This window comes from Lissotriton vulgaris, chromosome 12 (genome assembly GCF_964263255.1).
Source record: "Lissotriton vulgaris chromosome 12, aLisVul1.2, whole genome shotgun sequence".
Lineage (NCBI taxonomy): Eukaryota > Metazoa > Chordata > Amphibia > Caudata > Salamandridae > Lissotriton > Lissotriton vulgaris.
This window is the reverse complement of record NC_141700.1, coordinates 460,525,152-460,552,177: the sequence shown is the minus strand read 5'-3', so window position 1 is coordinate 460,552,177 and position 27,026 is coordinate 460,525,152. Positions and strand designations below refer to the sequence as shown.

General features: G+C 50.7%; 1 protein-coding gene across 2 annotated transcripts in view; it reads right to left on the bottom strand.

Annotated features, from left to right (window-relative positions):
* The window catches only part of LOC147676775 (zinc finger protein 777-like), a 623,696-nt gene that overhangs the window by 115,803 nt on the left and 480,867 nt on the right, over positions 1-27,026 (bottom strand). For both annotated transcript variants that reach the window (XM_086945208.1, XM_086945209.1), the window contains exons 4-5: positions 26,370-26,480; positions 17,869-17,958 (exon numbers count right to left, since the gene is read on the bottom strand). In XM_086945208.1, coding sequence (XP_086801334.1) covers positions 17,869-17,958; positions 26,370-26,480 — 201 coding nt within the window. The remainder of the gene's footprint in view (positions 1-17,868; positions 17,959-26,369; positions 26,481-27,026) is intronic.

Below are 27,026 nucleotides of genomic sequence, written 5' to 3'. Positions count from 1 at the left end.
GCTATACTCTCACTGGATTGAACTGTGTTGTCCCCGACCGGCGCACTTTGGGGAGTCGAGCTGACTAGATTATTCATTTCAGGCAGCACGGTAGAGTGGCAGGCTGGATTAGCACGCTCTGGTGGCCTTTCTATAGTGGCGTTGACATCAATTGCTCTAGAACCACCCCCTCCCCTGGAGCAGCTACATACAGTTGTTCTAGGCGTGAAAGTCTACTTTCGAAAGCATTAAGTCTATCATGGAGGGGAAGACAGGACTTGGTGAAGATATTTTCCATTTTGACCCAGAAGTCTTCTCCAAGTTCTGTAAAGCCTTCAACGTCAGGGGATGATAGGATCGTAGGCACTTGTTCATTCTGCTGGTTTGAAACTGGGCTATCAAAAATAGTTGTCAATTGTCCTTCCCCCATATTGTTACATTTCTGAATTTTAGCTTTCCTCTTGTTTATAGGAGCACCTCCACGCTTCCTTTTAGAGACTAATGCGGGGACTTCAACACCCGTTTTTGAGCTACTGGCAGATCGAGTTTGCAATCTCGAGGTAGAGGGACCCAGAGAGTCGTGTTTTTGGGCAGAGGCACATTGGACAGAGGATATAACATCCACGCTAGCCGGGGAGTCCGGAGGTCTAGATTCTATTTGTACCTGGTGACAGCCCTCGCTGCCACCACCCAAGGAATATCAGCAGATCCTTGCCGGTTAGGCGATGGTGCCTGTGCCAAACAACCCAAGGACGACTATTTGTCAAAAGTTGGATCCAGGGATAACTTCCTTTCAGTAATGTCTATTTGGTGTGCCAGCATAGAAGAAGCCCTGGTAAGGAATTGATCCAGGGTTCCTACAAACGACCCCCCTGGGATCTACTTTCTCCCCAGCCCCACTTTAGAAGACGCCATTAGAGTTTGATTGTAGCAATAGCTCCTCAAAACAAGTGGAGTTAAAATTTGTACTATGAAAGTCAATCAGCAGGGATAACCAAATTATTTTAGTACTGACCTTGGCTAGATAGATAAATTGCAGGCAAAAGGGGGTGCCCCGTCCCGTCTTTGTTCGGTCTCGAACGGGCTCAAACGGGCCAGCCCTTGGCCCGGCGCGCGCCTGCGCGCGTCCCACGAGGCGGGAGTAGGAAGGTTATTAAATCCACCTGCCGATGTTAAGGGAGGGGCTGCAAGGCGGCTCTCAGCCCCACTGTCTCACGGGGCGCGTGGTCCTTCCTCCGTGTTCGCCCCGCTGCTACCAAAATCACCACAAAGTTCACGAGCGTCTCATTGTATCACAGTAGGTAGGCATACAAATACGATACGGTACATTAGCCCGGGTAAGGCCCTGGGGCACAAGTAAAAACAAAAGGGAAATTACAATTGTATCGTGTGTGTCTTGCGGCATTGTGTAGGTCCTGTTAAATTGCAGTGCCTGCCTGTCAGTGTGCTACATCGTGAGAACGAAGGCCGGTTTGTTAAAGGAGAGAATCAACCGGCACAGGTGCCTAACTGGGGGTTAAAACTTGGAGGATTCGGTCGGGCGATCTGGTTTGCCTGCTTTGTTCTTTGGGGACTAAGGAAACTACTTCATTGTGTGTCCTCAACAACTAGGGGGTAGGGGTGGGAATTCTACCACAGACTCATTAGCCGTTGGAGATACTGTTGGGCTGTGGTGTTACGCGCTGTCTCAGTGCTCCGTCCTGGGGGTACTGTCTGAGCGTGACTGTCGGGGGCTTTGGTATTTGCCTCCTCTTTCACCAAGAGGGGATCTGGGTTGTGGGGTCAGATTGGGGCTAGCTGAAATGGTGTAGTAGCGAGGACCATTCCATGGAGATGTGCTTTTTGCACGTGCCTTGTGCCTCCTCCCTCCTAATTGTGTCTTCCTCCGCCGAACCCCATTTCTTAACCCTCCCACCCAAGCCATTAGGGGGGTCCTCTTGGGGTTCTCCAGTGCATAGGGATTCCCCTTTTGGCCAATAGGAGAGCTAGGGAGACAAAGTGCGTCTGGACTTTGAGAGTTTTACGCTTGCGAAAAAGCCCCAGTCCGCTGGCCTCCCAAGTGTCGATGTCTTTAAGTCCTATGACTTCCTGCAGTGTTTTGTGTATAGCTTGCCAGTATGGTCGCAATGTGGGCATAACCAGAACATATGTACAAATGTCGCATCTGCGGACTGGCACCTTGGGCATACTAACTGTGCATCTGGGTAGAAGTGCTGAAACTTGGCTGGGGTGAGGTAAGCTCGGTGTAATATAAAAAATTATATCTTTTGAAACGGGCATTTCTCGATACCTTCTTCAGGTATTCTAATATCCGTTCCTACTCCTAGTAGTGGAAGGGTGGCCTATTTCTTCTTCCCATTTCAGCAGCAATGGGGCTAATGAGGTGGCAGTAAGACCCTGGATAGCTTTATAAAGCCATGTGATTAAGTGCCTCCCCTGTCCCATGTGGAGAATTGCGTGAAGCACCGGGTGCGTCACAGGTTCCCCTTCCGCGAGATCCCATACACAGTGGCTGTATTAATTGCCTGTGTAGTAAGAATTATCCTAGGCGGAGTCCGGTCTCGTCCAAGAGGCGGTCAAACGGCATCAGTCGTCCTTCCTCAAACAGAGATCTGATTTCTAGAATGTTGTGATCTGTCCAGACGTGCATAGTGCGGGCAGAGTAAAATCCTTCTTTTTTGGGCAGGCCGGCTAGCGGGTACAAAGGGGTATATAACGGGGTATTGCCAGAGATACGATGTATTTGCAGCATGCACACCCGTGCCACCTTCACCTGGATTGGATGCGATGCTAGGGATTGTGTACCTGGGAGAAACAGGCGACAAATAGCTGGTATGGACATGGGCCCTTCGTCTGTTGAGGTCTCTGCTAAGTGGCGCCCCGCTGTCCATCTGGAGAGCCACTGCGCCTGCGCTGTGTAAAAGTAGGCTTCGAAGGATGGTGCCCCCAATCCACCCTGGTTCAATGGGAGTTGCAGTTTTGAAAGTGCGACTCTGCGATGTTTGTCGACCCCATATGAGGGAACACAGCAGAGCGTCTAGTTCGCGAAGAAAGGATCGCGGGGGAACAAAAGGAGTGTTAGCAAAAAAGAATGGGAATTGCAGCACTAGGATCATCTTGGCTTATGCAACCTTACTGATGGGTGCCAAGGGCAGTGCCTTCCAGAAGTTTACCCGTGTCCTGGCGCCCAGCAGGGCTCGGAGGTGATTGCCCGGTGAGTGATAAAGTCTGATGCCGAGGTATCTTGGAGTGCCAGCGCTCCAGGTTATGCGTGAGACTCAGAGTCTCCACTCCCGTGGGGGAAGGTGGGGGTTTAGGGGGTATATTACGAATTGTGCCCAGTTGACTTTAAGCCCCGTTGCTGGTGTAAAGTCTGAGAGAATGTCTCCTATGAGGCCAGGGTAGGATTCTATATCCCCCACGTAAAGTAGCAGGTCGTCTGCATACATTGACACGACATGGCTGACTCCTGCGGCTGGGATGCCCCATGCGTACCCCTCTTGTCGCAATCTAATTGCCAAGGGTTCCATAGCCATGGTGAAGAGAAGAGGGGAGAGGGGGCACCCCTGCCTGGTTCCCCTCTCCACTGGGAAAGACAAGGAGATATATTTTCCTAGCCGTATTCTGGAGGTGAGCTTTGTATATAATAGCTTTATGTATGCTCTGAAGGTGAGGCCTATTCCCATTCGCCCCAGTGTTTCGAAGAGGTATGGCCATGTTAGAGTGTTGAATGCCTTCTCAAGGTCCAGAACCAGGCAGGCCGCCCTAGGGTAGCACTCTCCGACCTGATCCTGAACCTGAAAAAGCCTGCGGATATTCTGGGACGTGTTCCTGCCCGGCACAAACCCGTTCTGGTCTTGGTGTATGAAGGGCAGAAGCAAAAGGTTCAGCCGGTCCGCCACGATCTTACCCAAGATCTTGGAGTCAGTGGAAAGTAGCGCGGTTGGTCTGAATGCGGCTAGGTGTGTTGGGTCCTGATCTGGTTTCGGGATTGAAACAATAAGAGACTCCCGTAGCGAGCTCAGCAATTCACCACCGTCCAGGGCTGCTGCGTACATAACTGCCAGTCGCGGTGCTAGCTGAGTAATGAAGGTGAGGTAGTATTCTAGGGGTAAACCATCCATCCCTGGGGTTTTATTTCGGGACAGTGCGTGGATCGCCTGTTTCACGTCCGACTGCGTGATTACCTCTTCCAGGAGGTCTCCCTCCTCGTCCCGGATCTGAGGTAATGTAAGAGGGTCTACAAATCGGGCAGGTCTGTCTCAACACAGAGGCACCGAAGCATTGAGTAGTCATTGCGGAAGAGTTGCAAAATGTCGACTAGGCTGAGGGGGTCCCTAATTTCAATGACCAGGTGGGTTTCTTGGTACTGATGGGCCAGCCAGGCCAGAAGTGTGCCTGATCTGTCCCCCTCCCTATGTCTTTTGGTCGCGTATAATTTAAAGTTATTTTGTCGCAGGTCCACTACTCCCTCCTCATATTCTATTTTAGCCTCCACAACTTGTGCGTGGGTTGCCGCCCCCACGTTTTCTGCTTTAGTCAGCGATGCCAATTTGAGTTCTGCTTTTTCGAGGCTTCTATTGAGTGTCCTGCGCACTCCAGCTATTTGCCCGATACAGGCTCCCCGCATTACAACTTTAAAAGCGCCCCACTCTAATCATATGTTGGATACTGTGTTTGTATTGTTCTCAAAGTATTCTGTAATGCTTTTCTCATGATTGTGTCGGAATACCAGGTCTTCTAAACACTCGAGCTGCAGTTTCCAAGTGGGGACTGGTGGGTGGGGTGGCTTCCACCTGAGGGTCAACATATGTGCGTCATGATCTGAGATTATTCTCCACAGATAGTCTGCACCTTGGATAATGGGCAATATTTCTGGCGAGCATAGAAACCGATCTAGTTGCATCCGCAGGTTATGGGGCACTGAGTGGTAGTGCGGAACTATGTTCCAACATCACGGACCTATCACAACTGGTGATACGTCCAAACTGTGTGGGTTAGCTGCATCCTAATGTATTGTGGGGGTGTGCTCTTCTGGTTTTCTAAGGTCGTGGCCTTGCAGGGCCTGTGATGCTGTGTGGATCGGGCGTGGGTTTGGTGTGCGCCAGGGCAATTACTGATGGCAGTGTTTGTTTCTCAGGCATGGGTTGACGCTGTGGTGTGTGCTGCGCTCGCATGCTGTGTACGAGCGAGAAGGAAAATCGATCTAGGATGGCTAGTAGTTACCTATCTACGTGCTGGTCACTGGGGTTGGCACTATCGCAGAGATCGTGTGGGCACGCGCTGTGGGTTTAATTGCAAATAGCTGGCCCATTCATATCAGTGTGTCTGCCATCTGGGGGGGGTCACCAATGGGGGGTTATCGAATCTTCTCTGGAAAAACTTGTGTCTCTGGAATTGTCTTCAGACGAGAAGATATGGGGGCCATCTTCTCTGACTGATGCCATTGCGGCTATGTCCAACTGGGCCACTGCCTGGCGGGCCCACCGTCATTCTGCCATTTTTTCTTTTAGGTAAGGGGGTCCCCCTGCAGGTGGGCTGCGTTCCTGCTGCTTTTCCTTCGTACTATTCCGGTTTCCCTGGGTCCCCCAACCCCTCGATCATCGAGCTGCGGACTGATTCCCATTGCGAGCCACCTGGAGCGTTGATCTCTGGACACTCAAATACTGCCTTTGGGTACGTAAAGAATTTAGTGCCCCCGTCGGTTATGATTCGAAGGCGGGCTGGGAACAGCAGCGATTATTGTATTAGTTTTTGGCGAAGCATTTTCTTTGCTTCTATGAGGTGGGTCGTTGCTGTTGCACTGCTTTAGAGTAATCAGGGAAGATCATCATTCGTTTGTCTTCGACTTGGAGCGGGCTGTGTTGCCTGGCCTCTCTTAGCACAGCGTACCAGTCTCTGAAATGGAGTTGTTTCAGGAGTAGCGGTCGCGGTGGCATCCCTGGGGGTGGGTGGCGGGACTTCATGGGCCCTCTCCACTGAGAAGAAAGGTGTGAGTTCAGCATCCGGTGTGAAGGATTTGAACCAAATTTCCATGTACCTTTCGGGATGGGACCCTTCTACTCCTTTGGGCAGATTTATCATGCTGATGTTGCACCGGCGGGACCGCCCCTCCAAGTCGTCCGTCTTCTCCTCCAACTGAGTCACCCGGGCTTGGAGGCTCTGTATACTGTCCTGGTGTGTTTTGGTCAGCGGTTGGAGGTTGGTTAGGGTTTTCTCCCCCTCTGCTACTCTGTCGGACAACTTTCGGTGGTCGTCACGCAATAAGCCGAGGTCTGAGGACAGAGCCCCAAATCTATCCTCCATTGTAATTCGAGAGTGTTCTATTGCTGCCAGCACTCTATCTAATTTGTCGGACATCATTTGTGGTTGAGCAGTATCCGGCACTTGAGTTTGGTCCAGGTCAAACAGAGGCTGCTGACGTGGTGGGGCCATTGCCTGAGTGCTATTGGTTTGGCGCTGTCGCCCCATAGTGTTGTCGCTCCGGGGCTGCGTTGTTTTGCAGGCTCCAGTCCGTGGGCTGTTGTTCCCAGAGGATGTCGGCCAATCGAAGATGGACAACCGTCTTGGTCACTGCTTTGCGGCTTCAGAGTTCGGTAGTGGTCTCGTAATGTCCCTGCAGGCCGCTCGTGAGTTGCGCGTGTAGTCCAGGGGCCTCCTGGCCGCAGCGCGTGTTAGCCCGGGAGCCCTCTTGCTGGAGTGCTAAAATTGCGCTGTGGCTGCTTCAGTATCGTGTTTCTGGCCGTTGATTGTGCCAGGAGGCTGCCTCTCTGTAGCGTCCTCGAGTCAGCGCTCTCTCTGCACCCACTTGTGCTATGTGACTCTCCCTGTCTTCACGCTGCGACAATCGTGCCGCAGATGGCTGCCTCACTGGCCCGCCGCTTCGCTGTCACCTTATTTCACTCCGTGGCCGACCCTGGAGTAGCAGTCTTCAGGCAGCGCCTTTCTCCGGGGGTCTCAGGGACTGAGTCCAGTCGTGGGGCTATAGTGTGCCCAGACCCCAGCTCTGGTGCCCCAGGTTGTTTTAGCTGTGGCTGCGGGCTTCCGCTGATGCCATTATCCTTTGGTTCCCCCCCTTGGTGCGCCCCTATTGCTTCTAGTGCCTGATGATTTCTGCTGCATCACTTGGCGAGCAGCCGGGAGGTGGGGGGGCTTTCGTCTTCTGTGCCCTCCAGCCACGAGCCCGGCTGCGGCTATGCCCCGCTTTGAGGTCTGCTTCACCTCTGTTGCTGGGGTGCTAGTGACAGTCTGCTCTCAGGCTCGTCGCAGGTCTAGTGCTTGTGCTGCGCTCATCGGGCCCCGGGCTCTCTCTGGACCTTGCCCCCTGTGGGTGTCCCGAGCTCCAGGCTCGCCGGCGTGTTCCCTTCCAGCTGCGGCGCTGCCCAGGCTCCTGCTCGTGCGACTTAGGCTGCCCTGGCTGTGGCTTGATGTACCGGTGGGAGGCCTCGCACTCTGCCTGCCTGACTGGCACCTGGCTGCTCCTGCCAGTGGGCCTCCAGCAGCGTGGTGGCACCGAGGCTGTTCCCCACGCCTCTCCGATGCAGAGCCTGTTCGGGGGACCCCCCACCCTCGCGCACAGAAGTCCTCAGCAGTCGGCGGTGGCAGCTTCCATCACCCCCCCTCTGCCACTCATGCGTAGCCTCAGCAGTTATGCCCTGCTTTGGATAGTGGAGGGGAGGCACTGTTCCCCAGGACCGGTCATCGTTTCCGGGGCGCTGTGGTCCGTGCTTCAATTGGCGCGGGGTCGCCGGTCGCCTCTGACCCTCTGCCAATATCCTGGAGCCGTTCATCCCCTTGGTGTCTCGGCGTGCCCCAATCTAGGTCCGATCTCGGAGAGTCTCAGGCCTCTGCTGGGCTCCGCTCCTCAGTCTCTCTGCACCGCGGCGCAGCATCGAGGGCCGTCATTTTGGATCAGATTGCCGCTCGCCATTCTCCGACTCGATTCTGGGTGCCCGGCTCCAGTTTTCAAACTTATGCCCTCGCGCAGATTATCGCTGCTGCTTTAGTGCCTTCTAGGATCAGAATCCATACCCAACGGCCAGGATGAATGCCGATGTATTAGGCCGGTGGACGGAGCTCTACACGAGCACGTCCGCCACCTTTGCCGGCGTAGCCACGCCCATCGTTCAACTGGCCTCTGTTGATGTGGTCTCTGTGGATACACGTTCTGTCATGGGCTGATCCAACATTCCAGATCTGGGTGTCCCAGACGTGTTGGCGATGCCGCATTTCAATTTAGAAGCCTCTTAGAGCCTTTGATTGGCTTTTTCCTTTTATTAAGTTATTTTCTGCATTTTTTCTTAGTTTGGTTGTTTTTAATTGCTTTAAGCATCTGCATGTTGTTTTTAAAGTTTTAATGGGAAATACAAGACTTTTTAAAGATAGATAATGCACTGATTTTTTTATATTTTGTATATTATTATTTCTTTTTGAGTCATCGCTTTTTCAAACAACGGAAGTGCGTTATGCAGCTTGCATTTAACTTCCATTTTAGTTCTCGTGTTAATTTAGCCTCATTTTCTAAAGGTGCTTTGTACTTGTTTACTATTGCAAGAATGGCCCTTTCACACATATACTTCTGATAGGCATTGACAGCCTGTAGTCTGTACATTTAGCTTCAGGGTCGGACAAATTCAGAACATGAAGCATTGTTTTATTTTCTGTGACTGCAAAGAGACAGCTCTTTTGCTTCAATTAAATTGTAACTCTGCCCCCATCTTTGGCACAGTTTGATTAGCTTGCCATTTTATGATTACAATAGGGACCCGTAGTAATGAAGATTACCGGTAAGTAATAGATCATTACCCCCAGGTCATGTTAGTTAACCAGTGTTGCCCTGCTTTTTTAGCTATACAGAAATTAGAAACCATATTAACTATTGCATCTGTTTCTGCCTTTTTTAAATATATTTTTAGATTGCGGAAATCAATTTATGTATGAAAATTAATAAGTCTATTTTTACTCTGCCATGATTATTGTTTTTTAATACTGTAAACTCTGAATTTACTTTTATGGTTGTTTTAAATGATAATAACCGAATAAAGTTTCTAATGAATGAATGATTACAATAGTGTCCGTGCTGAAGTCGGTGAGAGGTGCACTTACTGCTGAAGTCATCACGGAATGCAGCTGTAAGATGCTGCCCCAATGTCCACGACCTTCATCCTGAGGAAGGAAATAGTTGTACACTCTGAGGTGCATCCGTGGATGCGCTGATCCTTGCTTTCTGACATACAGCACTAAGGTATGGGTTGGATCAATCCAAAAGGTTGGGTAGATGGCTAATCCCAATAAGCTCTTTTTAGCATAGAGGCTAGAAATAGATAAGAGTAACATTAGCAATATTATGAACAATTATCATGATTGAATTATTTGTATCTTTCACTATTCTAATAATGCTTATTACAATAATGCTCTATTACTTACCAGTAATCTTCATTACTCCGGGTTCCTTTGCCCTCGTCCCATTCATTAACAAAGTTGAGATATCCATCTCCCAACAGAAAAAAAGACCAGAGAAATGCTGGGACCCTAACCCCGCCCCTCCCACTGGGAGTATATAACAAGCACTTACCCAGCATTCCACCTGAACCACCAAGCCCCCGAAAGAAGGCTGGCTGCCCGGGAGGGAGGGCGGAGCGTATGAATGGGACGAGGACAACGGGACCCGTAGTAATGAAGATTACCGGTAGGTAATAGAGCATTACCCCCAGGTCCCTTATGTCCTCATCTCATTCATTAATAAAGTGCAGAATACCAAAGCAGAAAACCCGGCCTTCCAAACCCACAAGCACACCCAAGGCAGCAACCCAAGGGAAGCAAAAAAGGGTGAACCACAGGAAATAAGAGGCAGAGCACCCAGACAGGAAAGCACCCCACCAAAGCAGGAATGCACCTACCAAGCAAAAGGGAGACGACCAAGCCGAAGAAGAGGACAACCCACAGAGGGCAGCCACACACACCAGGAGCCCCCCCCCGTGTAAACAAGGAAGGGGGAGAAACGCCAAACAAAAAACCAACAGAGGCCGCCCACAACAAAAGGACAGCAAGGAGGCCACAGAAGAAGAAAAACCCCCGCGGCCCAACAGGACAGCAAGCCAGAACAGGCAAGCAGGAACACAACCAAGGGCCAGAAACCAGGACCAAGGAATACAGAAGGCGACAGCCACAACAAGGAGGCAGCCAACCAGAGAAACCGGAATCAGAGCACCCAGGCCACCCAAAGGGAAACCCCAACCCTTCAAACAAAGGAAAGCATGCCAAAAAAGGTGACCAGGCCAAAAAAGGAAGCTGAAAAGGAGGCGCCCCAAAGAGATCCCAGCTGCAAAGCCCCAGAGGGGAAACAGGTGCCAAAGCAACCGACTACCGGGACCGACTACCGGGACCGCAGAGGACCAGAGAAGATGAAACCCCAAAAAGACACGGCCAAGTGAACCCACCAGACCAAGGCCGACAACACCAGCACCAACAGGGAGGCACAGAGTACCTGGTGGCAGTACAGACCGGGCCCCAACCACACCGGAACAAGAAAAAAAAAAAAGAGGCCAGGGCCAGCCCACAAGGTGCAGGCACAACCCAAAGGAGCAGCCAAGAGCAGGACCACCCAGACCAAACCAGGAAGGAGGAAAGTACCGGCCAGGCACCAGGCCCCCCCCCCCCCAACCACAACAAACAAGCCCGCAGAGAGCCCAGAGGACAAAACACACAAAAAGGAAACTAAAGGAGGACTAGGCCCCAGAAAAGAACGACCAGTACCAACCACCAGAGCTGCCAGACAACAACCACAGGCACCCAGCCTGTGAGGAGGAGCCGCACAGAGAGCCCAGTAGCAGGCCAATAGCCAGCAAAAGCCAAGGCGCACACCAGAGAGCCGGGGAAACAGGAAAACAATCCCAGGAACAGCACCCCACAAGGCCCACAGAGCCAGCACGCGGAGGACAAGACAGCCAGACCCCAACCAAACAGAAAAGGACAGGGAAAGAGCCAGAGACCAGAACCCCAGGAGGCCAAACACCCCACAGTGAACCAGGCCGCAACCGAACTAGGGCCTGACACGCAAGCCCGGAGCAGAAGAGGCAGGGGAGGCCAACCCCAAAGGCCACAAAGACAAGGGCACACAGCAATGGCAGAAGAACAAGCCAACCAGAGATGCCCCCAGAGAGACCAGGCAATCAGCTGACCAGCCAACATAGGGGCCAGCAAAGACCAGGGACCAACACCACGGAGCTGCTCAGGCCCGGAAGGAGCAGGACAGGACCAACGGCCACAACCCAGAAACCCCCAAGGGCAGGGAAAATGAACCCCCAAAAACCAGCAAAGCCAGAGAGGCAACAGAAGCCAGGACGGAAGCCAAACAGCAGCACAGGCAGACAAACACCACGGCTCAGCACCCACCAAGGGTGGGCAGGAATTGGGGAAAAACCCCAGGGAAGAGGACAATAACACAGACCCAACCAGCGGCAACAGATGCCAAAAGGGAACCAGGAAACTAGGGCCGAAGCCAAGCAACCCACCCAGGCAAGAGGATCCCGTGGCCCAACCCTCCCCCGGGAGAAGCCCACGCAGCGCACAGGCCGAAGCAAAGGGGAGGGAGGCCAACAGAGAACTCCGGCACAGAACTACCAGGCCATTCAGCCAAAGAGAAACAGAGCCGCCGGCAGAGAAACCACAGACCGGTAGCCGGAGGAAGAAGAGAAGCAAGAGGCACAAACAGCACCAAGCCCCGGACAACCAGCAGCAAAGAGGGCAAACCCCAAAAGTGGCAAGAAAAACACCACATGACTGCACCCCGACAGGGGAGGGCAGGGGGCACACTGACCGACATACTCACACCAGGAGCAGGACCCGGGGAGCACGGGGGGAAGACAGGAGAGGACACACCAGAAAAGACAGACCCAGACGGAACCATGAATCCGAAACGGCAGGAACACCCTAAGACGGCCAGCACAGGGACCCAACAGAAGAGGGACCAGCCAACGAACAGGCAGAGAGCACACAAGCCAGGATGCCAGCACCAGAAAAGGGGACCGGGAACACCAGGCAAAACACACTCCAGAGCCGGCGTAAAAGCCACAGCACAGCCAGCAAAACCAAGCAGGCACAGCCGGAGGCCAAGCCGAACCAGTCGCCAGCCGGCAGACCAGGAGCGACCGGAGACAACCCCGGACACGCCAACCCGGAAGCATAGTACACCAGGACCCCACATAGGCACAAACAAGGCCAGACACAACCCATGGGTAAACAGGGCGGAAAGACCACAGGCCACAAGAAGGGCCAAAGAAGGAGGAGTGCCGGGGCAACCGGGGAAGACAACAAAAACCCAGGGCCCAACACCAGCCAACGAAAACCCAGCAGAACCAAGCAGGAAAACCGGGCACCCAACTGGGAGAGAACCAAGCCTGCGAAGAGAACAACGGGCAAGAGCAGGCCCAGGAGTGCATGGAAGGGAGGATGAGACCACTCCAGGAGAAAGAACAGGCGAGCAACGACAAGCAAAGCAGGCCCAGCACAGAAAGTAACCAGCGGCCACCAGACACGACCAAGCAAAGCAGTAGCGGCAGTCAAAGATCCCCGGCAAGGTATGCCAGGAAACCAAGAGAGCGCACAGGCAAGGACCCAGGGCTGGGGAAGGCGACCAACAGGCGCCGAAACAACTGGAGCACGGAAGCCCAGGCGTCCTTTCCCTCCTGGCACCAACCAGGTTCGACCCCGCCAAATGCCGGAGACCAGACAAGACCAGGAGTCCTCAGGGAGGAAAGGCCAGAGCGGAAAACAGGCACAAGGCCAAGCAACCGAATCAGGCACCCAGGCGGAACTCCATGAGGGAGAACCGCAGAGAAGAGAGGAGACCAGGCGCCCACAACCGGGACCCAGCACCAGCACCAGCGAAAAACAGCCCAGCCCATACAGAAGGATCACAAACCCTAGACTCCCAGGGACCACTGGTAAGAGGAAACAAAACAAGCAAACCCCCACATGGAACACATCCGGGAGACAGGAACAACTCCGCAGCCCAGGGCGCACCACCAGCTACCACGCCAGAGCAGGAGGAGCAAGCAGCCCGGCCATCAGGCACACTGGGGGCAGCAAATACCAACCCACAGGCAACAGCCAGGTGGTGAGGGGGCCAGGACTCCATGGCCCCCATTGGACAACCGGAGGCAGAACCCCAGACGCCCGCGCACCCCCAATGGAAAAGGAAATAGCGCAAACAGGACCCGAAGGGACCAGAGGCAGCACACCAGCATCATCCATGTCACAGGAGGACACATACAACTGGCAGAAGCAGGCAACAGAAAGAGGGACGCAGCAGGAGAAACCCCCAACCACGTAGCACCGTAGATGGAACCAGACTACAGGTGAAGTCAGCCCCAACGACAACGCACCGGCCAGCACCCACCAGAGCAAACCAGGAGTAAAGTCCAAAAGAATAGGCAGGGCAGCCCCAGAGAAGCAAGGGGAGCACAACCAGGCGTGGCAGAGAAAGCAGGAGGGAAACACATGGACCCCGCCAATGCAGGGGCGGCTCTAGGCTCATGGCGGCCCTGGGCAGGGAGCATAGGTAGGGGGCCCCGGAAGAGGGGGTCCGGGCGGGGCGTAGCGCGGAGGCCGGTGAAGAGGGGGTGGTCAGGGTGCTTGGAAGTGGAACAGAGCCGGAGGCTGCCAAATCCCTGCCAGGGGCCGCCACACAAATATGTATCCATCCTCAGAGGATTATTATATTAAGGATATATATTGGCGTGGTGGCCCCTGGGGTTTGGTGGCCCTGTGCATGTGCAGGCCGCCCCTGGGCCAATGAACCCACCGTAACCAGGAACAGGGATACTTAGCGAACCGCATGAAAGGCCACAACAGAGGCAAACAGCACGGAAGAGGCAAGCCGCCTGACACAGCGCCAGTCAGTCAGCCTGTCACTCAGCAGCCCAGAGGCCGGGACAAACACCGGCACCCCAAGGCTCCATAGCCAGAGGGGCAGTCTTCCATGCACCACCACCGACTCGCAGCCAGTGCTCAATGCAAGACTCCCAGCCGAAGCAACACCGTCTGAAAAATCCGGACAGCCCAGACATCCAGCTTTAAGTTGGGGTCCTGTAGCTCCAAGACATCCGAACATGCCCTGCAGAAGGCGGCCCTTCTGAAGAAACAAAAGCCAAATGAGCGCAGCAGACAGTACGAACCTGAATGCGGTGACCACTGAGAGCGTCCCACAATGAGCAGAGCCGAGGCACAAACCCATGGAGTCATCAAGGCAGCCCAAACACACTCCCCTGAACAGATGAGGCAATACCCCCAGCAAAAGGAGGGGAGAAAAACAGCCACCGCTATGCGGTACTCACCCGGGAGGGGGGCCAGGAGGCCCGAAGACAGGATCAAGGTCCCCTCCCTCCCGCAGCCCAAGGCATACCACCAGGAACGACGCCAGGGCCGTGCGGACACATATAGGGAAGCACACTGGCACGTCTTCGCCCCGCCCAGGACCCAGGAAGACGCGCCCCTCGACCAGGAAGAGAGCCGAGGCCGGCGCACCAGCCGCAAAGGTTCGGCCAGCACACAAGAGCCACAGCGAAGATCCCATCCTCCCAGCAAGCCCGGCAGGCCAGGAGGCAGGACAGCAGACACCCCGACCGAACAACCAAGCAGCCGGACAGGGAGTTCCAGGAGAAAAGTCACCCAAACCCAGCAGGAGCAGCATAAGCATCCACAACACACTTCTGTCGACAGACAGAAAAAAAGAACAGGCATAATGCTGGGTAAGTGCTGGTTATGTACTCCCAGTGGGAGGGGCAGGGTTAGGGTCCCAGCATTCCTCTGGTCTTTTTTCTGTCGGGAGATGGATATCTCCACTTTGTTAATGAATGGGACGAGGAAACAAGGGACCTGGGGGTAATGTGTCTCATCTTTCTTACACTCCAATTCATGTTTAATTTGCAATGATGAGATCTTTTCAATACATTTTTGAAAATGCAATATTGTATCTTTTCTTTGTGACACTTTAGGCATGTCAGAGTGACAAAATAAAGTGTTAGATCTGTTACCATGATTTCCTTAAGAATCATGGCTTAGGTTACTGACATAATCTTTAACTGTGGAGGTTGAGGAGTTTAGATGTGATACTGTGAGCTAACAAAACAGACCAACATTTACTGATTATAGCATAAGACTCATTCTCTGAATTATGAAGTTTTATTGTTCTAAATACGCAGTCCCACTAGATTAGTAGGACCAGTATAACAAGACCAGTGGAATCCATCCTGGATGGCCCTGTTCACTTTCAACACTGGCCCGACAGCTTTTTGACTCGTGCAAGAACTGTCCTCTGATGTGATTTATTACCATCACTGCCAAGAATACAACCTTTGGTGGATTATACCCTGAGGAATTCTACTGGTTACCGTTACCTACCTCATTGGCTGTCCCCCCATGTCCTGAAGAAGACCCGCCGTGACTTCTTCTTCAATCAAACACTTCTCTGGGTTGAAACGTCGATGAACCTGTACAATCCATTCCCTACCCTCTCCACTCCACGTGAAAGGCAGATTAAGCAGTATGTAGATTGGAGATTCATGTATTTAGGGACGGATGTTCACTGATTTGAACATTTTAGATACCTTGTGTACAGCACTGTATATAGTTTATTCTCTTAAAGCACCTTGTGACTTCTAGATCACCTTATCACCTAGCCTTGCATTGTTTTTCAATAATCTATGTTTGCTTGTGAAAGCGTTACTATATTATAACCAGAAAAAGTGTAAAAAGAAAAAAGTGATTACGCTATTAATATACTACCTTTTGAGTCATTCAAATTAGGTGTATTCTCCTTTCTTCATGCAAAAATATTTATGACACATTAAAGTAATTTTTGTAGCCGACAGAACCAACATTAGCATATGCTCTAGACGCCCAGGTTCTGAGGGTCACTGGGTCACCCCATTATCCTTGATGTATCCCTTGTACAACACAGCACACAATGGAGGTTGTGGCTCAGCCTCCCTAGACAAGGAAGTGTATTGCTGGTTTTTCCGGTTTGAAGGGTTAGCCCCAGACAATCAAGTGTAGAAGGATGGAGATCTTAGAAATGCAGCATTGACCATTTGGTTAACGGCTTGCAGATCTTTTCTCCCAAGTATAGCAGATAGTGGATAGGGGAAGTATGTCAGCAGATTCTTTTCACATGTAAAGGAAATCTTTCTGCCAGGGCCTGCCTTTTTGTCGTCTCTCAAGTGCTATTCCCAGAACCACTGCTGACAGCCAGGTGCAGAGCTTCTCAACTGATTGTGCTCCTGTTGTGGGTGTTCTGGCTGGAGACACCCCTTGTCAATGTCCTCCGAGCAGAGTCTCACCAAAAACAATGACTATGGACATGATTGAGATTTTGGCAGATGGAATAATCTCCGTTGGCCTGGAGACAACTCCGGCCGGTAAATTTATAAATGACCATCAAGCTGGTGGTAATTTATAATGCATTGGCAGGAACCACCGTACCTGCAGTTCCTGCCAATACATTTTTCTGTTTCGTAGAGGGCTCAGTCAATGGGACCGAGCCCTGTACCAAACAGATTCCTTTTTTATTTTTTTTAAAGAAAATCCAGAAACTGGATTTTCTTTTTGAAAATAAAAAATGCAGTGCACCGCTTGCCATGCGTGTTCTCTGCCATTCCCATTGCAAGGGGGGCATTTAGCAGTATTCACTGCCATTTACCCCCAGGGATTTCATGGGCATTACTGGCAGTGAAAATTGAATGGAATGATAGGTCAGCCTCTAGCGGCCCTTACTCTGCAGGGTCTTAGGAAGAGATTCGTCACAGCAGAGATAGACTACTGAGTTCTGAGCCTCTGCCATCGCACTAACTCCATGAGGAGAAGTGGAATGCTCACCTCCGTAGCACTAATGGCCTGGTGCCAGGTACTCAGCATTTGAAGGATTATAGTAGTTCAGGCATCGGGGTAGAAGAGGAAAAATCCTGAACAAACACAGTTGGGACCGAGCAACTCCTGCTTGGCTTGTAAACCCTGCACAAGTTCTGACAGGGGAATGCTTGAAAATGTAATAATTTTAAAGGAAATGTTTGGGTTTTGCGACTGACATATCCCACAGTGCTACAAACTTGATAACAGTAAGCTGGAGCTAATACACCCGGTTACAGATGTGGAGCTCCTATAGTAATGATATGCACCAGCCCTGTGAGACTTTGATATATTAAAAGGTCATGTGCAGGAACAAACACTGAGGGCCATATTATCAAGAAGGGCAATAACATTGCCGCCGCTTTAGCTGCAGGAAACTGCTGCTAAAGCAGAGATAAGGGGCTTGATATTATGCCCTAGAGAATTCCAATAAAAGCCCAGGGTTGTGGACCTTCACACCAGAACCTGGGCTTCTATTGGAATTCTCTAAGGCATATTATCAAGCCCCTAATCGCCGCTTTAGCAGCAGTTACCTGACGCTAAAGCAGCGATAATGTTATCGCAGTTCTTGGTAATATGGCCCTTAGTTTCGAAACAAAGCAATTGCATGACTATACTGACTCGTAAAGAGATCCACTAAAGTGGAAGCACCCAAAAATGGCAACAAAGACAATTTGCATCCCCCTCTTGTGAGATACGAAGCACCATAAATAGACCGCTAACTTCCTGGTGATCAAAAGGAACTGTGATGATACTCCAGTAGTACTGCAACAAATTCGGAAGACCCAGCCAGTATTGGTCAGAGGTATAGTCCCTCATATACGCAAGTACCATGGAGCAGGGAGAATTGCTTGAACAGTCAATAGGAGAGCAACTCCCTATGAACCTTTCCTCTAATTGAGTGCATTTGTAAATCATTTTAGCTTAGAGACATTCAGTTTTCAATTCCAGTAAAGTAACAAAGAAGGAATATTTTTACCTTACCCGAACCAACATTGGTGCCTTTCTCTCCGTGTTCTACACCAAGCGGATCCACAAAATTTGGCACTAACTCAGTATTGAAAAAATGCATACCTGTTGTACAAGAAAAACACCCCTTTAATGTAAAAGTTATTATACTTGAGGTTGTAGGGAAAATTAACTTGTGTCATTTTTGCCTATTTTTTTCTAAAGGTGGCAAGTAGGATTATCATTCTTTAGCTTGCTGGTAATTACCAGTACTCTGTTCTTCTATAATTTCAGTGACATATTGTACTTAAGAGGCACATTGCTGCAGATTTCGATATATATTTCATTAGATTAATTTAATGATAACTTTATTTATTCGATTAGAAACTTGAATATCCTACAAAAGTGGACAGTAATAGTTAAATATCCTGTAGCTTGGTTATACAGAAATTCCATAATTTGTTCACATGACTAACATACATGAGAATACCCAGTTTAGATTGAGAGCAAGGAGAAGGAGTAGTTTCTGTCCTGTAACTCCAGTTCTGTAGTAGGGGTATCTCTGTTATAGTCATAATCTAGTGAATAGTCCCGCCCATGTGCGTGGACCCCGGAGCAATCAAAAATAATCTCTTAAAGTGTCGAAAAAATGCAGAACTGCACAGACACTTAAGAGAGAATTTAAAGACAGATAATGCAGCCTATAACCAGGCTACACTGTCCAGTACTTCAACTAGAAATTCCACCAAAAAAATCCACAAACAGCAAAGCCTGTCCAGATTTCCCTTGCCTCAGCAGAAAAAACCCTCTGGAATGATAGAGAGGAGGACATGAACAGACAAGCCCCATAGGCTGCCATTAAGTGGCTCAAAACAGGATACTGTGCCTTTAAGAGAACTTTCCAGAACCTCACAGTATCCCAGAATGCACTGCAGGTTCCTTTTACTTTCAGTTCTTTTTGAAGGCGTAACACGCCAGACCTGTAGCATTCCTTACATGAATATCTCTCCACCGGGGAGGAGGGCGGGCGCTTATGACTATAACAGAGATACCCCTACTACAGAACTGGAGTTACAGGACAGAAACTACTCCTTCTGTAGTAGGGGATCTCTGTGTATAGTCATATTCTAGTGAATAGAATGGCAAGCCCATCGCCACACCAAAGCGGCGGTGGAGAAAATAAGTAACACCACTATTGTGCGAACAAATTCCTCAGCGAAGCCTGTCCAACCTGAGCATCTGCCCTGGCATCCGTGTCCAGACAGTAATGCTTAGCAAAGGTATGAACCGACTTCCAAGTGGCAGCCTTGCATATTTCTGCAATAGGAACATTACGGAGCAAAGCCGTCGTGGCAGCTTTGCCCCTGGTGGAATGAGCCTTAGGTTTACCTCCTAAGGTCTTATTAGCTTTCTGGTAACACAGTTGCATGCAGGACACAATCCACCTAGAGATGGACTGCTTAGAGGTCGCAAGACCCGTCCTGACTGATCCATAATTGATGAACAATTGGTCTGACCTACGAATATCTTTGGTCTTATCCAGATAAAATTTCAACACCCTCCTAACATCCAGGGAATGTAAGGACTTTTCCGCTGGAGAGGAAGGATTCTGAAAAAACGTAGGCAAAGTTATAGTCTGGTTGACATGAAAATCAGAAATAACCTTGGGAAGAAATTTAGGGTGAGTACGCATAACAACCTTAGCAGCATGAAATACAGTATAAGGTTCTTGGCAACACAACGCCTGACTTTCACTCACCCTGCAGGCCGATGTAATGGCCACGAGGAACGCCGCCTTCCAGGACAGGTGCTGCAACGAAGCCTTATGAATAGGTTCAAAAGGCTCCTTCATCAATCTGGACAGCACCACATTCAATTCCCATGAAGGCGAAGGAAGCCTGACAGGAGGGAACACTTTCTTCAAGCCTTCCAAAAAATCTTTGATCACAGGGATCTGGAAGAAGGAAGTCTGTGAAGGGCATTTCCTGTAGGCAGTCAATGCAGCGAGATGAACCTTAATGGAATGAACATTAAGGCCAGACTGCGCCAAATGTAGAAGGTAAGGAAGGATGACATCTTCCTTGCACGTCGTCGGGTCAAATTTCTTGGATGCACACCAGATACAAAACCTCTTTCACTTGTAAGCATAGGATGTCCGAGTGGAAGGTCGCTTAGACTCCTTCAGTATGTCCATGCAATCGTCGGGCAGAATCAAGTGGCCATATTGCACTATCTCGGGAGCCATGCCGCCAAACTCAAAGACGAGAGGTTGGGGTGCAACATCTGCCCCCGAACTTCGAGAGAAGGTCTGGCCTGCATGGCAGCTGTATTGGCGGAAGGAGAGACCGGTGAAGCAGGTCCGTGAACCACCACTGCCTGGGCCATTCCGGGGCAATCAGGATCATCCGTGCCCTGGACTGGGACAGCTTGATGAGCACCGCTGGAATCAGGGGAATGGGTGGAAAAGCGTACACAAAGCTGTTCGACCAGTTGATCCATAGCGCATTCCCCAGCGTCCCTTGCTGGTAGTACCTGGAGGCGAAGTCTCGGCATTTGCTGTTTTCGGCGGTGGCGAACAGATCTACGCCTGGAGTCCCCCACCTTTCGAAGACTACTCCATCGGAGACCACGTTCCTTGAATCTGTAAGTCTCCCAAATGCGCTCCCCAGCCGTGGAGAGAGGCATCCGTCACGATAGTCTGAGTAGGAATGTCCTTGTGTAAGGGAACCCCTCTGAGGAGATTCTCCGCTGAACACCACCACTTCAGGGAATGAAGAGCATGCAGCGACAGTCGTATCTTGTCGTCCCAAGATCCTTTCCTCTGATCCCACTGGTCCTCCAAGCACTCCTGCAGAGGTCTCATGTGTAGCCGTGCATGAGGAGCGAGGAAGATACAAGAGGCCATCCACCCCAGTAGAGAAGACACCGTCCTCACTGTTGTAGATGGAGCGGTCATAAGAGCCTGAGCCTTCCGAAGGATCAATCGCCGTCGCTCCTCCGAAGGAGACACGCTTGCTGACAGCGTATTGATGGTGGCTCCCAAGTACTGAATGCACTGGACCGGGATCGGTACAGACTTGGACATGTTGATATGCAACCCCAACTTGTTCAGGAGAACGCACGTCTTCTGGAAGTGTGCTTGAGCTTCTGAGAAGGAGGCCTTGATCAACCAATTGTCCAGGTACGGGTAGACAAACACCTTGTTCTTCCTTAGGTGTGCCGCTACCACTGCCATACACTTCGAGAATGTTCTGGGCGCAGATTTCATCCCGAATGGCAGCACTGTGTACTGATAATGGTTGGTGCCGACTTGAAATTGCAGAAACTTCCTGTGTTTGCATGTAATGGGCACATGGAAGTACGCATCCTGTAGGTCTATTGCACAAAGCCAGTCTCCCTATTGCAACTGAGGGTAAATCTGATGCAACGACAGCATGCAAAACTTTTCTCTGCGAATCCACTTGTTTGCCTGCCGCAAGTCCAGAATGGGCCTGAACTCGTTCTTGTCCTTCTTGCGAACCAGGAAGAACCGGAAGTACAGACCTCTTCCTCTTTGAGACAGAGGTACGTCTTCTATTGCCCTTTTCCTTAACAGGATATCGGCCTCCGCCTGGAGCTCGCACAGTTGATACTGGGAGCTGACCGGAGGGATCGCTGGAGGAGGGCTGATGAACCGAAGACTGTATCCATTGCAAACAATATTCAGCACCCACTTGTCCTGAGTATTTTTTCTCCACTCTGCCAGAAAAAATTGAATGCTTCCCCCCACCGGAGCAGGTAACGGATGAAGGGGAAGTAACCGCTCAGGGTCGAGACCCGGCTGGGCCCTTGTTCGCGGTAGAGGACTGCTGTCCCCCTCTACCCTTTTGCCGTTTCTCGAAGGGTCTCCGGATCTGCTGCTGTTGTTGCTGCTGCTGTCCCGAAGACTGCCCCCGTCCTTTTCCTTGTGCACCGAACCGTCTCTGGAACGGTCGGTAGGACTTCTTCTCTTTGGACTTCTCCAAGCCCACAGCCGTAAGGGTCTCCGCCTCTGCCTTCATGCGGGCCATCTCATCATCTGCGTGTTTTCCGAACAATGTTTCCCCGGAAATGGGCAGATTGGCCACCCGCTGCTGGGCCTCTGGCTTGAGTGACGTGAGCCGGAGCCAGGCATGTCGCCGCTGATTGATTCCATGGCAGTAACCATGTGCAGCCAACAGGGAGGCGTCCGCAGCCGCGCTGATGACCTGATTTGACACCAGCATCCCTTCCTTGAGGATCTCTTGGAAGTCCTCCCTCTTGTCTCTTGGTAGCAGTTCCACGAACTGTTGCAGGGAGTCCCACAGCGCCCGGTCATAACGCCCCAGCAGAGCTGTATCGCTGGATGCCTTCATGGCTGTGGAAGCAGTCCCACACGCCTTCCTTCCAGCCGAGTCGATCCATCGACTTTCTTTATCTGGCGGCACGGTGGATGACGGGGAGGTAGAGTGTAATTTCCTGGCCACCGTCACTATCACCGAATCCGGTACCGGATCTACTCTCAGAAAGTAGGGTCCGAATCCGGGGCCCTGTACTTCTTTAGAAGTCGGGAGGGAGCGGCCTTCACCACCGCTGGTGTGGAGGAACAGCTCCTCTGCAGGCTCCTTCAATCCAGGTACTAGTGGTAGAAGAGGGCGAGGCAAATGCTTCTTGTGAAGCGTTTCGAATATCACGGACGTCGTAGGTGTTGGAGCCGTCACCGTGATACCCAACTTCGTAGCCCCCCTCAGGAGAACCTCCTGGAATGTGGCAATGTCGTCCACCGGAGAAACCCTAGTCTCAGGGGAGTCCGATAAGGTCGGTGAGTAGGAATGGGTCCTGGAAGAGTCCGTGCGGGACCTAGACCCCGCCTCCTATGGCGACGCCTTGATCTGGTGGAGAATCTATGACGACTCCTCGATCTTCCTCTCCGTCCGGAGCGTGAACGTGACCTCCTCGGCCTAGGGCGATCAACCAGTTCCACCGGAGCGGGTGACTTGAGCTTGGTCGGGGCCTTCGGTTTAGGCGTACCCCTGGGAGGCGTCGGAAGAATAGGCAACGAAGTCGACCTCGGTGGAATCGGAGGCGGCCTCACTGGCAACCCAGGTCCAGGTTGCGGTGGAGGTAACGGAGGAGCAGAAGGATTCCTCGGAGGGGGACCCCTCGGCAATGGAGGAGGGGGAGTCACCTTCCCTGATGGGGTATACACCTCGGAATACACCGAGCCCGGCGAACCTCCTTCTCTACCAGCCTGGGACGTTGGCGAACCTCCCACGGCGTCAGGCCTCCTTTCACCTCTCTTCGACATCGAAGAACAGCGACCAGACGGCGAGCGTCGGCCCCTTGACGTTGAGCGTCTCTTCCTCGGCGACGAACGCCTTCGCCTCGACGGCGACCTCGCCCGCCTCGACGTTGATTTTCGGTGCCTCGACGGCGATCTTCTGTGCCTCGACGGCGATCTACACCTTGACGGCGATCTACGCCTCGACGGCGACCTGTGCCTCGACGGCGACCTCGACGACGAGGACCTCCTCGACGATGAACGTCTCCTCTTCGCCGACGGCGAACGGCGGTGTCGCCTCGACGGCGAGCGCCGACGCCTGGCCTGTCGACGTCGATCGCTCGACGCCGACATCGACGAGGACGACAATGAAATAGTCACCGGGGACTTCGATGGTCTTGTAACATCCCTCAATGCCGAGCGTCGACGTCGTTTCGACTCCGACGATGGGGAACAGACCGAAGTCATTCCTCTCGACGCCGTAGTGGGCGCAATCGACCCAGGCGGAGAATGGTGACGTTTTCTGGCCTTCCTGCCCCTGGGGAGCCCCCTAGAGGCCTCAGCATGGGTAGAAGAAGCCCCTCCTGACCCACCTTGTGCCTTCATTCTTCTTTCCTCGAGGCCCTGAAGTCTGATCTTCATTCTGTCCTTCAGGGTCCTGCCAGAGTAGCCATGACAGATCACACACTCCTCTGGGACATGGGAAGATGGAAGGCAGAGGATACACACCTCATGGGGATCCGATTTGGCCTTCTTCCTGGAGCACTCCGGGCATTTATCGAATAATGCAGGCATATTCGACAAAAAACAGAGTGCAAGAACTAAGGAGAAAGGCACCAAAGTACAATAAAGTACTTAACTATGAGAAAAATAGTGAAAAATCACCAAAAACCCTTAAAAAGGGAGAGCTCAATGCTCCACGGTCCTGCTTGCAGGAGCCGGAAAAAAAAACTGAAAGTAAAAGGGACCTGCAGTGCATTCTGGGATACTGTGAAGTTCTGGAAAGTTCTCTTAAAGGCACAGTATCCTGTTTTGAGCCACATAATGGCAGCCTATGGGGCTTGTCTGTCCATGCCCTCCTCTCTATCATTCCAGAGGGTTTTTGCTGCTGAGGCAAGGGAAATCTGGACATGCTTTGCTGTTTGTGGATTTTTTTGGTGGAATTTCTAGTTGAAGTACTGGACAGTGTAGACTGGTTATAGGCTGCATTATCTGTCTTTAAATTCTCTCTTAAGTGTCTGTGCAGTTCTGCATTTTTTCGACACTTGAAGAGATTATTTTTGATTGCTCCGGGGTCCACGCACATGGGCTCGACTATTCACTAGATTATGACTATACACAGAGATCCCCTACTACAGAAAGGAACTGTTATAATCTATTCAAATCAATTCAACGAACGTTATTCAGATTTATACGAAAATACATAAAAGCATGGCTTTAATACATACATCAGTTACTTTAATAATGATAAAACAATAAAATACACGATTTGCCTACATGAGGTTCAAAAGAAATAAAAATAGCAAATATACAATTTTTTTTAAACGCATACATTCAGTGCAAAATTGCAGTGCAAAAGGTTAGAATATGGAGTAGATGCATATCCCCGGTTACTGAGGTTCAATAATGATTTCCAGCACAGGGATTAAAAAGAGAACGATGATCGAAACCATGGTTTAATCATTCTTAAAGCACAGTCTTTCTAGGTGGACCAGGGATTTACAGCTCCTGATTGCAATCTTGATATATGCTACTATGGTCCAACAGGTGTAGGCAGGTTTTCTAAAATTTTAAAGGCCTCCTGATAGTAAAACAAACCCCGATTTAAAAATTGTGGGCGCAACAGACAGCATCGAGGGCCCGATGTAGGAGCCCTCATACCGGTCGGAAACGACCGAATTTGGCCGTTTCCGACCGGTATTGCGGTTTTTTTATGTAGGGGGCTACAGAAGTACAGATTCAGTAATTTTATCGATTCTGTACATTTACCGATTCGGTAAAATACAGAATCGGTAAATATACAGAATCGGTAAATAGAGATGTAGGTGGCACTCTGAAGAGTGCCACAGGCCTTCAAGAGTCGGTATTTTACCACCCAATCCAATTGGGTGGTAAATTACCGAATCCAGGTGTGCATGCACATCTGTGCATGCACACCTGTGCCATGTGACACACAGACATGGCCTTAGGGCATGTATGTGTGCCACATGGCACACTAGCCTGTAATTGGGGTGCTAGAGGGTGTCAAAGTGACACCCCCTGCACCCTTGCAAGAATAGGTAATTACCGAATCGGTAAATACCGATTCGGTATTCCACATTGATTCCTATGGGCTTCAAGGCCCATAGGAATCAATGGGGGATACCGATTCGGTATTTACAGAATCAGTAAATACCGAATCTTACAGATTCGGTATTTACCGAATCAGAATTACCTACATTTCCCCCCTCTAATTTACCACTTCTTAAATACCGAATCGGTATGATTCGGTATTTTAGAAGTGGTAAATTAGATTTACCTACATCGGGCCCCAAATGTCTTTAGAAAAGTCACAATATAACATAAAATGAATGGTTGTTTGCCTAGCTTTCTCATCGCACGTGAACATCGGAAGATTTGAGGCCCATGTCTTATTTTTAGGAAATACAACTAGGTGATGTAAAAGCTAAAAACGTAATCTAGTTAGATAATATCTATCTTGTGTATTGGTGACATTTACCAAGTTGCCTTAAATTCCCTGTGGAATTAGTGACAATTCAATACTTCTCCACCATAGTCTTAGTTCTCTGAGGGCATCCATTTTCTTCAGAAAGACTATTCTAAGCTCTTTTTGGCAATAGTGGAGGATATCAATAGGGGCCAGGACATTAAAACGACCCCCCAATACCGGAAGAGTTCCATCCACGGAAAGTCAATTCAAAATTAGTTGTATTGGATAACATTTCAATTGGACGACAGTCCGAACTAGATTCTCAGAGATCAAGAGCGTTACTTAGAGTTGGGTAAATGCAAAATACCATCCAAAACGGGGTAATGTCCCCTCCGCTGTATTATGAATGAGCTGAAGCCACTGGTATTCTAAATATGGGGGACTGGACATGCTGCACTTTTTGGCATAAGTCTCGCTCCGCCAAACTCTAAATAACACCCTTATGTGTCACATAGGTTTTGGCGGCAGAGATTTGGTGGGATGGTCAAAGGACTGCCAATGAGCTTTATATACTGAGGGTTTCCATAAACATAAACATCAAACACTCACCTGTAGGAGTATGGATGTCTACTATTGTTCCAGAGTCCTGAACAGCTATATTATCGGAATCCTCCTCTTCTTTGATGACCAATGAAACAATTGGTGCAATGACCTCAGACTCTGCATTGAAAAGAAAAATAACTCATTTTTATTACAGAGGCTCCTCTGGAAGTGAATTCTGTTCATTTTGGCACTTTCCAAAATGTAAAAATACAGAAGGTAGGTTAGCCGCTAAACTGAAGGAAGAATGAAATTACGAGATATGGAGCGCTTTGTTTCTTGTCATTGAATCATTTCTCCAACACGAAAACACAAACTAAGGGGCTCATTAGGATGGCAGACAAACTCAAGTGTGTCCGCCATCCTCGTGTAAATCAGGACCGTCCGCCATGCATGCGGCGGTCCCACACACCGGATCTGGATGCAACCACCACCGTGGTAGTCAGAACCTGCATTTTACCATTGCAGCAATTGCTGCTAACAGCACCCGTGGCGATACTAAAATGCCATGTTGTGCATTTCACAGAACTACGAGGCAGGCACCACACGGTGCCTGCCACGTAGTGCTGTGAAATGTAGGGGTGTACCATGAGTACCCGCCAAGTGCACCCTCGCCTCCCCCAACACAAGGGTGGTCCGCAACGGGCCCCAAACCCAATTCCCGCA